At 38.7% G+C, this 14,669-nt stretch overlaps 1 protein-coding gene across 2 annotated transcripts in view; it reads left to right on the top strand.

The window, feature by feature from the left end:
- LOC132398003 (intermembrane lipid transfer protein VPS13B-like) overlaps positions 1-14,669 on the top strand; it is a 1,044,617-nt gene that overhangs the window by 963,255 nt on the left and 66,693 nt on the right. For both annotated transcript variants that reach the window (XM_059976892.1, XM_059976883.1), the window contains exons 44-49: positions 1,718-1,873; positions 5,013-5,279; positions 6,571-6,654; positions 8,020-8,195; positions 11,983-12,153; positions 13,643-13,853. In XM_059976892.1, the coding sequence (XP_059832875.1) occupies positions 1,718-1,873; positions 5,013-5,279; positions 6,571-6,654; positions 8,020-8,195; positions 11,983-12,153; positions 13,643-13,853 (1,065 nt within the window). The remainder of the gene's footprint in view (positions 1-1,717; positions 1,874-5,012; positions 5,280-6,570; positions 6,655-8,019; positions 8,196-11,982; positions 12,154-13,642; positions 13,854-14,669) is intronic.

Here is a 14,669-nt window from a genome sequence, read left to right as displayed (position 1 = left end):
GTGTTATTTTTCTCTGATTGCTACCTGGTGGTCATTTCACACAAGGAAAAATATTTATTGATAAAGTATTAAGTAATTTTTCAAGAAATTTGTGCTCATGATATTGCATTATGTATGTTATATAGCGGCACCAGAACTTTATATTTGCCTTAAAAATTTGTTGCCATTGTTTAATGGAGCTGAATTTCTGAGGAGAGCAGAATGCATTGTTGCTAGTATTCCTAGTGATGGCTTCATAAAGGATTTTCCCTAAAGTATACAAAACAAGAAGCAATCATCAGAAATCTACAATAGTATAGAGAAAACAGCAAGTACTCAGCAGGTCTGAGTTGTAAGAGTTTCAGCTCCATATCCTTTCATCAGAACTCTACCAGGACTGCATAAGTACGCAAATAATGGATGTGTTTAGCAAAATAGGAGCTAAATCATTTTTTTATTTACAACTCTCTCTGATAGAGAGATTTGCTGATTTTGGATTTATGCAAATCATCATATTAGATAACTTTTTGAATAGAAATGTATCCATTCAAAATGTAGTAAAAATCATGTCTTGCAATAAATAACAAACAAGAGAAAATCTGCAGATGCTGGAAATCTAAGCAACACACACAAAATGCTGGAGGAACTCAGCAGACCAGGCTGTATCTAGGAAAAGAGTACAGTCGATGTTTTGGGCAGAGACGTTCATCAGGACACCTTACAAATATTATAGAGAGATACTTCATGGAAATTGACCTTTTGACCTTTCAAGTCCTTTTTAATTATCAACTACCCATTTACACTGATTCTACGTTATTCTCTACAATTCCATTAGTGACCTCCAGATTCTATGGGAGTGACACTGGGGATAATTTACTGTACCATATTTTTGCTTTATGAGAGGAAGCCTATGTAGTGACAGGGAGAATCTCTGCTCAAACAGCTCGTGACGTCATGCTTGAGCCGCAGTCTCTGGTGCGGTGTGGCAGCAGTATGACGAACTGCACCACTGTGCTCCTGAAGTACCTGAGCCACAGGACCTTTTTTTCCCTCAAAGTTGCTATTTGCTCATGAATTGGTTGCACCATGTACATTGTTATTAGTTCAGTGTAAAATTGGTTTATTATTGCCACGCTGTACTGAGGTACTGTGAAAAACTATTTTGCATGGCATTCATACAGATATTTTCATCATATCAGTACTTAACCGCCATTCCTTTAAGCATATCAAAATGATTACAATATTGTATTTGAAATATTATTGTTGCATATATATATACAGTGAAAAATTAGCTTTGCCAGCCATCCTAAGGAATCATTTCAAGACATCGAGATGGTATGAGGGAAAAGCAATAACAGAATGCAGAATTAAGTGGTACGGTTACAAAGAAGGTGCAGTGCAGACAGACAATAAGGTGCAAGACCATGGTGAGGTACATTCTGAGGTTAAGAGTTCATCTTACTGTTCTAGGGGACCATTCAGTGGTCTTATAACATTAATTATGTAAATCGTTCTGAATCCATTATAGCTTATGGACAGGTACCTATAGATGAGTAATTTAGTTGTTGAAATTGACCGAGCTGTTTCAAAAGTAAAAGTGGCTTGTTGATTGTCTACATCTGATAAATAGAAAGAAGCAAATCATTCTGGAGAATGTGGTAACTTTTATAAAATGCTGCAGATTGCACTGTCTTATCTCAGACCCTTTCAATACAAACATATTCATTGTTCCATGCAGCTGTTGCACATCTGTATCGAGGGTTGGGGAAATTGGCGCTGGTCCGAGCCATTCAGTGTGGACAACATAGGCACATTTGTTAGAAGCATCCAGTACAAGGGAAGAACAGCATCACTGATCATCAAAGTGCAGCCACTTAACAGTGTGCAAAAACAAGTAAGTCTCTTTCATGTGGTTGCCAATAAAAACCAGCCGTTTTAAAAAATATTATAACCCTTTAAATGCAGATGAAAAAGTTTGGAATTTGTGGTCTATAAATATGTTTTCTATTTTCATGTTTTAAAGAGCTGCCTTTAACCACTGAGACCAGATATTTAAAGATGAGAAAAGTGATTTTTTTAATATAGTAAGACAAGTCAGGCCTTTTGAGAAAGTTGATTGCATCAGACTAATCCAATTTAATATCAAAGTACTAGTTAGTACACTGTTGTACTCATTACACGGTTTATTAATTTGTTGTATGATCCATGTTTTCCCATTTCTTCATTTGTCTCATCATAAACCTGAGATCACAGTTCTTTATTGTTCTTTTCCTGTCCTTGAAACTGTAAATCTGGAAACTTCCATCAGTGCCCAATGAACCTCGAATGTAGATATTTAAACAGCTCCAGATTTTATGATCTTTCTTCACAGCTATATCCTGTATTGGAGAAAAGAAGCATTTTGTCAAGCCACATCTGTGCCAGAGTGAAGCAGAACTAACTGTTCACCATTAGGGCCTTTAGAAGTGATGCTGAGTGTTCCCAGCATCTGCTGTTTTATTTCAGACTTTGAGTACCTGCGGATATTGCTGTTGTATTTGTAGAGTTTATCGCCATATTGTTCCTGTGAAGTCACTATCTTTCCAGTACTGGTGTGGCCAGAACTATGCATGTTTCTGAACACCAGCACTCCTTGGAGCTGTAGTTAAGAAGAGATTTAAAAGAGCTCGTCAAAATTGCGCATGCTGTTGACAGTGTAAATGAGAAACTTTAGTAAAGTAGGATTGTCAGTAACAAGGAGAGAAGGATTTAGGTTTAAAAGTAAGCAACGACAAGCAAGATGAGGAAATACATTCAGCAAATAGTCATCATCTAGAAAGCAGTGTTTGAAATGATTTTGGAAACAACTGAACACTTGAATGAGAGAAGGCAAGTCCGCTCACCATTGAAAAAGAGCTAAAGATTGGGTCCAATAAGCCAGTTCTTTCAAAGATCAATCCAGGCACAAAGGACTAAGTGACTTCCCGTGAATCATAAATTAGGGGAGGATTATCTGGAAAATTATTATATTTTACTGTGCCGAAGTGTTTAAATGTCTACGTCTGCTCCGGTCATCAAAATGTAAGGGCATCAGCTTATTTAGATCTGGTTTGGGTACATTGTGCACAATACATAGGAATGATTAGCAGAGAAGAGCATCAAACAGCACAGGAACAAGTGTCTTAGCCCACCATGTCTCCGTCAGCTATGATGCTAGTCTAATTAATCCTATTAGTCTGTACATGGTCTCTATTCCTGCATTCTGTGGCTGTTCACTTGCCTGTCTAAATGCCTCCTAAGCTTTGTCATGGTATCTGTTGTTTGTTATAATTGTTTTCTTTCTTTTAAATATTGTATGAGTAACATTTATTTTATGTTTTTGTTTGTGTATGTTGTTTACCTGATGTGATAGTACGTGCCTGTGATGCTGCTGCAAGTGATTTTTTTCATTGAACCTGTGCATATATGTACTTGTGTAAGTCATAATAAACTTGGCTTCTGATTCAGAATCAGGTTGATTATCACTCACAAACAAGAGAAAATCTGCAGATGCTGGAAATCCAAGTAATATTATCATTGACATATGCCGGGATAATAACTTTGCTGCAACGATTTCCCTGTGCATTCATGGAACCCACCACTCTCTGTAAAAAGAAAACTTACCTCACACATTAAGTTCAAGTTCAAGTTTAATTATCATTCACATTATATGTGAATATGAAACAGTGTTCCTCTGGGGCCAGGGTGCAAAACACATTACCGACGGCACACAGAACATTACAAATAGCACATAGCACATATGGATATGATTTCAGAAAAACATACAGTCACAAAGACCAAATAATAATGTAGCCCTAGTCCCTGAGTGGCATGACTGTAGATTGTACAGGTCCAGCATGCTCTTTCACTGAATGAACACTAGAAGGCAGCACTGAGGAAATACCAGAGGACAGCACCCAACCCAGTATGCCAGCAGAGGCCCCAGTTCTCTCCCCTGGGCAACTTCAATGGCTGCTGCATCCAAGGTAACCCTAAGGCTAAGGCCTAGTCCTCAGCACAACTGTTGCAACACAGTTCCCCCTCTGTTGGTCTCACCAATGAACAGACTTGCAGTATTCTATGTTACCAATGTCCAATAGGGTCCTCCCGTCCCAAAAAAAAAACATCCAAGACAATCACTCACTCTGTTTGTTGAATGGTGCACTGTCTCGGCACAACAGTTCACAACAAGTCCAGGAAACAACACGAGAATGATACTCCATAAGTCCAACTCTAACACTATCTAGCACCTTGCTATTGAGATAGTCCTGCAGTACTTGATATTCTTAGTATCTAGCAGAAACTTGTGATTGTAAAAAAGACTTACAAGTCAAGCAAATGCACCTTTAACTGGACCCTGAGTGGCTGCTGTGTTGAGTATACCGCCATCCTACTAGAAGAGGCATTTCTTTTAAAATATTCTCCTCTTATCATCTCTAGTTTTTGATGTTTTGAGGCTATGAAAAAGACTGTCTACCCTATCTGCGCCTCTCATGATTTTATGTACTTCTATCAGATCTCCACTGTGCATGTTTCTTCAATGTCTCCTCATGGCTAATAGGCTCCAATTCAGGCTGCATCCTCTCCAAAGCATCTGCATCCTTCCTATAGTGCGATGACCAGAACTGGGCACAGTGTTCCAAATCTGGTTGAAACAAAGTTTTATACAGTTGCCGAATGAATTCTTGACTTTTATACTCCTTGTCCCCTGCCTGTGATAGGTTCATGTTGTACAGCACCTTTATTTTCCTGTGTACTTGGGTTGCAGGTTTTATAGAGCTGTGGACTTGCACCCCAAGATCCCTCTGCACACAAGTGATCCTAAGTGTAATTTTACTGGATATTCTCTTGCATAATTTTGAAATAATCCTAGCAGCTAATAACTAAACTCAGTATTTTTCAATATCTTTTCAAAATAAATGTAAAACATTTTGGATATTTTTCTAATTATTTTATGATTTACTTTTCTAACCAAACATGGAAAATGACTGTTGGTTGATTCTGCTGCCTTTCAGATATTAATTTGTGGAAGGCAAATCATTTGCAGCTACTTGAACCAAGATATAGAACTGAAGGTGGTGCAGTGTTGCAGTGGGCAGGATGGAGAAGAGTCAATCAAAGAACACCTTAGCACCTTGCCAGCAAATCAGAAGATACCATCTTTTGTTCTTGAGAATGCAGAGTTCACTCAACTGTACATCAAGATTAAAGGGAATGATTTAGGCTGGTCATCAGACATATGTCCAGAATCTCTTCAGTCCGATGACAGCACTGTCATTCAGGTATACTGTATTATAAACTGATTGCCAAAACTGTGACATCCAGACACAAGAACAGCTTCTTCCCCACTCCTACCAAAACCCAAAATTCCACCTCTTCCAGTATTGTCACTTCAGCATTTCATTTTTTACTATTTCATATTGCGTGACAATACTTTGCAACATTCTGTTGTTTTGTACTCATCGCCTTATTTACTGTTAACTTTAATTTATTATTGGCCTGTACACCATTTACTCTGTGAGCTTCAAGCGAACAAGGAGTTCTGTTGTATCCTGTTGTATACGACAATGAACTGATCTAATCTAAGTAACTAACTATAGGGGCAGAAGAAGGGCATTCAATCTTTCAAGCCATAATTAGACTACCACTGTTTTGCATCAACTTGTCACAGTTCTGCAACCCTTAATACACTTCTCCACAAAAAACAAAGATTTTGAAATTTTCGCTTGAATCCTCTCGCCTCATCAGGTTTGTAGTGAGAGAAAGATTTCATCATGAAGAAAGATTTTCTCTGATAATGATGAGTAGCCTTTGATAATAAAACAATGTATACTTATCTTGTCAGTGGACATAACAGTATTTCCCTCTCTGTACATCTGTCAACCTCTTTTAAACAGGCTAATCCCTTCAATTAGATCAGTGCTTAATCCTCAGAGTTAAGGGGGATTGCTGATTCCAGATGAGGCAGCTTCTTCATTTTGCCTTCATTGTGAACTGACAAATAAACCTGTCTCAAAATGTGTCAGTTGACCAATTGAGTTTGTGCAGAATGTGCCAGGGAGAGTTTAAAAATGTGTACTGTTAATTTGAAATGTAATACCGGAACTGCCTGTGTTACCAGATTTCCTCTGAATTTGTAATGCAATTAGCCATGAATAGCTTTATTATGCTAATTTCATTTATTCTGTGCCTTGAGCAGATAGTTTAGAGCCATTTTGCCTGTTTGCATGGAAGAGAAAAGATGTGTGAATATGCTTAATACACACAGAGCTAAACTCATTCTCATGAAACCCCATTCACACATTTTAACATTGCAATATTCAAAGTTTTCCAACTGCAGTGGACCTGAATCCACCAACCACCTCTTCTGCAAAAGTTTCGAGCAATAATTAAGTACCAGTTTGTTTGATAAGATATGCATTGAGGTAATTGCAAAAGATTTGTTTTGACTTCTGCCTTTAAACCATGTAAAATTACTTTGTTTGGACAACAACCATTGAATGTGGAGGGAATTATCATTAATGTCTCCCCTCACATAATTAACATGCATTTCATTGTTATTGATCCATGCAGGTTCCAGATTCAAACAGTTCTATGTTACATGTGTGGTGCTGTTATCTGAGACTGGATGCAGAATCTTCTGTGCAGCAGAGAATGGTGAGTGTGAATTAATGTATTTAGGGTCAAAACTACTAATAGGACATATACAGTAAGTAGGGACCTCCGAAGTGTTACAAGAGGGAAATTGGGGTGCAACTTTATCACTCACTGAAAATTGTGACATCAGTGGTAGAGTAGTGAAAAAAAATTTGGAATGCTTTCTTTCAGAGACTGAAGCATTTAGGATAAAATTGGGATGTGAAGTTGCAGCTATACAAGACATTGCACAGGCTGCTCTATGTACAGTTCCTGTCACATTGTAGGAAGAGTATAGTAGCAATAGAGAGAGCTTCACCAGGGTGCTGCCTGGAATGGAGGTCTTGTCTTATAAGGAGAGATTGCATAGGGTGGGTTAAGTCTCACGGAAATGTAAGAAACTGAGGTGCATAGGTAAGATAGATAGACCCTTTTCCCTAGGGTAGGGGCTGAAGACAAGGGTGTAGGTTTAACGTGAGAGAGGAAGAATTTACCCCAAATCTGAGGGGTAAGTGTTTCATACAGAGGACGGGGTTTATATGAGATGAGCTGCCAGATAAGGTAGTAGAGTTAGATAAAATGATAATGTTTAAAACTCATTTGAATAGGCACTTGGATAGGAAAGGAATACAGGGATGCAGGTGTAATTTTGACAAATAGAATTAGTGTAAATAGACATCATGTTTGGAATGAACAAGTTAGGCTGGGGACCTGTTTCTGTACTTTACAGCCCCATGACTCTATTAAGGTTCTTAGAATGAATGTGCCAAGAAAAATTTCCCGTGGTTTTGAGATACTGGGAATAGGATCTTAGTCCAAGATAATTGATTGGTGAATGCTTAATTTTTTTTTATATTTGCTGCATGTGATCAAGTCGTATGTTCAGGATTGAGAGCAAAAGAGTTGCAGGAAGTTAGGGGAATTTTGCATTAATTGAGAAAACGAAGTGTGGTGCTCTCTTCATGATCTCACTGAACTGTTGAGCAAACTGGAGGCATGTACAAATATTCTTTTGGCTCTTTAAATAACTTTTTGCTTCTCTAATGTCCTTCAAGGTAATCTTTAAACCTAACTCTTCAATCAACCTTTCAGTAACTCATCCTCTTATGGTATCCTGTTTGACTCAAAGTCAGTGTCTTTTATAATATTCCATTAAAGTTATTCAGGTTATTTGTTATCTTAAAGGCTAAAGGTCTTGCATCAGAATCCCAAAGGAGTCAAGAGATTCTGGGATACGTTTTCTGCTTAGACATGAGTAAGAGGTTAAAAGCTCATTTTCCACATTGACAAGACATTGACATTTTCCCCCTTGCCCACCTTTGAACTGGTGTAGTCATTTTACTTAAGTTTTCAAAAACTACTTTATGCTTTGTATTTTATCTGCAGCTGGTCTTCAGCCCTCTGTTTATCATGAGAAGCCACCTCCCTGATCCCATTATTCTACATGTGGAGAGGCGAAGCTTGGGTTTAAAAGACCCCCAACTCATCATGGGAAAAGGACAGGAAGAGTCACTTTTAAATGTGGAACCAGAACTCGTGCACCATTTGACATTTCAAGCAAGGTAACTAAAGGATTCACACCTGTGATGACAATCTGCCTTATCCCATTCATCCATAAGTGAATCTGGTGAGAGCAGTCTTATTCCTGGGATTGAAAATCAGGGAGTTGCATCCCATAACAGGGACGCAATGTTAGAAACCTACGTAGGTTGACACTCCACTGCAGTATTAAATGATTGCCTTACTGCCAGAATTGCTGGCTTTCAGATGAAGCATTATCTTCATTTGCAAGTGATGTTAAGAATCAGGTTTATTATCAGTGAGATATGATGTGAAATTTGTAGTTTTACAGTGCAAAGACATAAAATTACTATCTTAAATTAAAATGTCTTTGTCTATATGTATAGCTATGTATTGTGACATTTCTAAGGGACATAATGACTAGTAAATTGTTATGTTTTCCTACAGAGTGCATTCTGTAGGGTTGGGCAGAACAGTGGCATAGCTGTTAGCATAACACTATTACCGTGCCAGTGATCACCAATTTCATTTCCTGTCACTGCCTCGAAGGAGTTTGTACATTCCTACCAGTACTTCAGTTTCTTCCCACATTCCAAAGACATGTGGTTAGAGCTCGTGAGTTGTGGATATGCTATGTTGTGCCCAGCACACTACATGCTGATCTGATTTGTTGCAAAAAAATGCATTTCACTGTATGTTTAGATATACATGTGACAAGCAAAGCTTGCTTTCTTTCTGTTCTCTGAGTTAAGTTGAAGAGTTAGTAGCAAAGGTGTGGAACACACTGCTTTTACCCTATTGTTTCTCTTTTATGTCTGCAGATTGATTGCTGCAACATACAAGATGATTTGGGTGGGAGGCGGGCAATTGAAGATGTGCTCTTATGTGGAGCTTTCACGACCCTAAGGTCCAAAGCATTTTACAATTTACATATGATTTGCAGCAAAAATCACAGATAATTTGTGTATGGTAACATAATATGGTTAGCAATTTCATGTTTCCAGTAGTGGGAGAGTCCAGGACTGGAGGGCAGAGGCTCAGAATAGAAGGGTGTCCCTTTGGTACTGAGATGAGGATGAATTTCTTTAAACAGAGGGTAGTGAATCTGTGGAATTTGCTGGCACAGGTGGCTGTGGTGGACAAGTCATTGGGTACTTTTAAAATAAAGGTTGATAGGGACTTGATTAGTAAGGATGTCAAAGGTTTTGGGGAAAGGCAGGAGAATAGGGTTGAAAGAAAATACTGTAAATCAGCCATCATTGAATGCCAAGCAGAGTCGATAGGCTGAATGGCCTAATTTGTTTTCTATATTTTATAATCTTAATGAAGGCCTGTTTTGCAACAGAAATTTCTGTTTGAAATCTTCACTCAATCCATATGAGTAATAAATTCAGTGAAAACAAGATGAAAGTGTCACAGATGCCCAATATAGTGCTTGTGAATCCAGACAGACTAATGTCTACAGATACTAGGTCAAACAACTGTTTTGATCTCAACTGTTTTAATAATCCAAGTTTACTCTTTAAGGAAGTTGGTGAATGAAGTGCTGCAATAACCTATCTAAGTTGGTGAAGTGTGAGAAATCACATTCTGCAGTGTATGGCACAGAAGAAAATAGTTTGACCTCTCATGGTCAGATCGTAACAACTTGCTGCTCAAAAAAATAACCTCATCACTCTTTGAATTCATCGGCCAATTATGTTCTTTCTATGTTCATCTATTGGGATCAACTTCCTCCTAATTACTCTATTTGGACAGTGATAAAAGGAAAGCCTAACTCTCCTCATAATTAAAATTTCTTATTGCTAATACCACCCCCCCCCCCGAGCAAATCTATTTACTTCTCTAACCTTTAACATCCTTCCTAAAGCATATAAAGTATTTTAATCATGCATTCTAATTAAACTAGGGAGAAAGTTCTTGGGAAACTAAAAGATCTGAAGGTAGATCACCTGGACCAGATGATGTACACCACAGAGTTCTAAAAGAGGTAGCTGAAGAGATATTGGAGGCATTAATAATGATCTTTCCTGAATCATTAAATTCCAGAGTGGTTCTGGAAGACTGGAAAATTACAGATGTCACTCCAAGAAGGGAGAGAGGCAGAAGAAAGGACACTATAGACCAGTTAGTCTGACCTCAGTGGTTGGGAAGATGTTAGAGTTGGTTATTAAGGATGAGGTCTCAGGATACTTGGAGGCTCATGATAAAATAGGCCATAGTTGACATGGTTTCCTCAAGGGATAATCTTATCTGACAAATCTGTTGGTATTCTTTGAAGAAGTAACAAGCGGGATAGACAAAGTGATCAATTGATGTTGTGTACTTGGATTTCAGAAGACCTTTGACAGGGCGCCACACATGAAGCTGCTTAACAAGCTCCGAGCCTATGGTTTTACAGGAAAGGTTCTAGCATGGATAAAGCAGTGGCTGATTGGCAGGAGGTAGAGTGGGAATAAAGAGAGTCTTTTCTGACTGGATGCTGGTGACTAGTGGTTTTCCACATGGTCTGTGTTGGGACCGATTCTTTTTATGTTATATGTTTTGTACGTTGGAATTGATGGCTTTGTTGCAAGGTTTGCAGATGATATGAAGGTAGGTGGAGGGGCAGGTAGTTTTGAGGAAGTAGAGAGGCTACAGAAGGACCTAGACAGGTTAGTAGAATGGGCAAAGAAATGGCAGATGGAATACAGTTTCAGGAAATGTGTGATTATGCTCTTTGGTAGAAGAAATGAAAGGGTTGACCATTTTCTAAAATACAAAGAGCTCTTAGATAGAGCTCTTAAAGATAGCGGGGTCAAGGGATATCGGGAGAAGGCAGGAACGGATGTGGATGATTGTGGATGATTAGCATGATCACATTGAATGGCAGTGCTGGCTTGAAGGGTTGAATGGCCTACTCCTGCACCTATTGTCTATTGTCTCTTAAAATACAAACAAAAAACTGAAGTTCAAAGGGACTTGGGACTCCCTGTGCAGGATTCCCTAAAGTTTAATTTGCAGGTTGAGTCTGTGGTGAGGAAGGCAAATGCAATGTTTGCATTCATATCAAGAGGATTAGAAAATAAAAGGAAGGAGATAGTGTTAAGACTTAGAAAGCACTGGTGAGGTCTCAGTTGGAGTATTGTGAGCAGATTTGCCTCCTTATCTTAAAAAGGGTGTGCTGAAACTGGAGAGGGTTCAAAGGAGGTTCACGAAAATGATTTCAGGATTGAATGGCTTGTCATATGAAGAGCATTTGATGGCTCTGGGCCTGTATTCACTAGAATTCAGAAGAATGAGGGGTGACCTCATTGAAACCTTTCGAATGGTGAAGGACCTTGATAAGAGTGGATGTGGAGAGGATGTTCCCTCTGGTGTGAGAGTCTGAGGTACATTGAATTTGAACAGTATTGATTTGTTTCTGAGAATGTTTGCTATGTCATTCTTATTCAAGACACAGCCTCAGAATAGAGGGGAATCCTTTTAGAATAGAGACAAAGAGGAATTTCTTTAGCCAGGGAGTGGTGAATCTGTGGAATTCTTTGGCTCAGGCTGCTGTGAAGGCCAAGTATTTATGTATATTTAAGGCAGAGGTCAATAGATTCTTGATTGATCAGGGAATGAAGGGATACAGGAGCAGGTTGGAGATTGGGGCTGAGCAGAAGATTGGATCAGCAATGATGAAATGGTGAAGCAGACTCGATGAGCCAAGTGGCCTAATTCTGCTCCTATATCTTATGGTCTTAAATGTCTGTAAAAAAAAATTGAACTTTTTTAGTTCTTGGTCAAAAATTGATTATAATGAAAACTGAGAGAAATGTAAAAATTGGTCCTTCACCTTTTCAGGGAGGAAGATGAAGCATCACAATGTGCTGTCCCAATTTCAACAGCCCTCATTAAACAAATCACACGTGGACCACAGAGAGAATGCAGTGCCAGCAAGTTACTTGAAGAGTTCTACAAAGTGGGCACTGATGCTTGCATTGCGTGGCCCTACGTAACAAAGGAAACTGACAGGTAAGGCCATGCAACCCTTCAATTATGCTGCGAACTGCAAGTGGTCATTTGAGACAAGCATTATATTTGATGCAGATGGGTGGAATTACAGTGCCTGTTGCTTTGTGTACTTTAACTGAAATATTCTTTAATCAGTAAGGTCATAACTATTTTCAGATATGAGATATTATGCCTAAAATGTTTCAGATTTCTTTTGTTACGTACCCCGTAACTGGGTCACTTACCAGCAAAGATAGAGAGGTCCGTTGAAGTCTGATGGTACTATTTTTATATTGAATAAAAATACACAAAAAGAATATCAGTGCAAACATACAGATAATATACGTCGTCACTACTAAGTCTAAAAGCGCGGGTATAATAATAATCACTAAGAAATAGCTCTGTCGTTGTCTAGGGGATAATGTATTGTCCGATAGAAATATAAAAGTCACTCAAGTTCATGCCTTTGGTTGGAGTCAAGAGAGAGAGTTTAAAACTTGCCCATTCCTTTTATGATGTCAATCCTTCGAGAGTCGTTGGGGCTGATTTCTCCTTTGTTTTAACTAAAGCCGTTCTTCTGTGGTAAGGCCCACCAATTCCAAGGCAAATGGAAAAGGACGCACGTGGGCTTTCCACCGGCTGTCGCTATTACGCTGTTACAGGATTTCTAGCGTTACTTCTGGTGTGTCTAAAGGGGCTGTTCCCCAGACCCTCTTTTATCCTGACTCACAGGGTCTCAGATGTCAATTAGGTCGGGATGATGCAATCCCTCAACCAACCCCCTCTGATCATTCCCTGAGGGCTTCCGTGAAGTACAGTACTCAATACACAATTCCGTCTCCAAGAGACAATGGCTGTTATCCGTGGCTTTGTATCGCTGAGGGCCGGGACATTCCAAACATCTCTCTCTCATTTCCTGTGTCTCCTGACCTGAATTAATAGCGATCTTGCGATTCTCAAAAAGGAGGGGGCTACTTTGGACCCTTCAGCCTCTCAGAGTTGGGCACAGGCGTAACACTTTTTATACCATCTTTTTATAAAATTACTTACTTTTTTCACTGGATTATGAATAATTCTTAGGGAGTTATGTTGAATCTTAACAGTATTGATTTGCTTTTGAGCGTGTTTGCTGTGACAGCCTTATTCAAGAAAATATTTATTTTGGAGATAAAATATATACACTTACAATGCTTTGACTACAATGTGACTGTTTTCTTTGCAAGCCTGTCATGGTTTTGTTCGAGTCATTCAATCTACATATTTACTAAATATCAACTGGAATCCACAGTTAAGATGGATGTCATTCTAACTATATCTGGGAAGGTTGTAGAGGAACACAAAATAATTTAGGGATAATCTTCTGGCAGCCTTTAAGAAATAACATTTTTAACTAACTGACGCTATTGATATGAGGAATAATGACAGCTTAAATACTTGTTTCAAGCGCCAAATTGCCAGTGATGATAATGAAGAATTAATCTGTTCTTTAACGTGTGCTTGCATTGAACAGCAGAAACAGCAGTGAGGTCCTTGCTCAGTGGGACAGCCCTATGCAAGTTAAGTTGTCTGCCTGGAAGCCCTGTCTCAATACGCTTCTGGTTGAACTTCTACCCTGGGCCTTGTTTGTCAACCAGTCGAAATGGGACCTCTGGCTCTTTGAAGGTGAAAAGATAGTTGTGCAGGTACCAGCTGGGAAAGTTATTGTACCACCAAACTTCAAGGTAAATGAGTAAATAACACATTGTTTACTTCATTTAAACAGATTTTGAAAATGCAGAATTTTAATTTCTGGGAAAACATTGTGATTTGCTTTGTGCTATTAAGATGATGTTGATATAATAAAGATATTCATCTGGTTCTTCATTTCTATATAATTATTTAATTCCCCATTCAGATTATTTTAAAGCTACCCAGTCCAGATGATCATTAATTGATCTTTAAGGATTGCTGTCTAGGTGGCATATTAGTGACCAACCAATGCAAACTGCACAGAACAGACCTTAATTATTTTCACTACCATTTAAAAAAATTGTTTTTGCCACAGGAAAGAAAAAAAACATTGGAGAATGAGCACATTTCTTTTGTGCTTAAAGGCACCATTTCTTTTAAAATTCAGAGGAACTCACAGGCCACATGGTCCATCCTGCCTGTACAAATTTTTTGTCAGAGCCTTTCATGCAGTTCTGCAATGAAGTGGTTAATTGGTAAATTGATTTATTATTGACACATGTACTGAACAACTTTGTTTTGCATGCCATTCATACAGATCATTTCAATACAGCAATGCTTTGAGGTATTACATGAGAAAACAATGTAGAATGTTGAATACAGTGCAGGCAGGCAATAATGTGCAAGGACATGATGAGATCAAGAGTCCATTTTATCATACAAGAAGTCTGTTTAGTAGTCTTATACCAGCTGTCCTTGACTCTGGTGGTACATGCTTGCTCGGAACTAGCCTGGTTGCAATGCCAGTTTAATTAGAGGATAAGAAGTAGAGGCAAGGCTGTGCCATGTATTCCCCCCCCCCCCCCCCG

Source organism: Hypanus sabinus, chromosome 1, assembly GCF_030144855.1.
Source record: "Hypanus sabinus isolate sHypSab1 chromosome 1, sHypSab1.hap1, whole genome shotgun sequence".
NCBI classification, from domain to species: domain Eukaryota; kingdom Metazoa; phylum Chordata; class Chondrichthyes; order Myliobatiformes; family Dasyatidae; genus Hypanus; species Hypanus sabinus.
The sequence above is the reverse complement of the archived record's forward strand: the minus strand, read 5'-3'. Positions and strand labels throughout refer to the sequence as shown.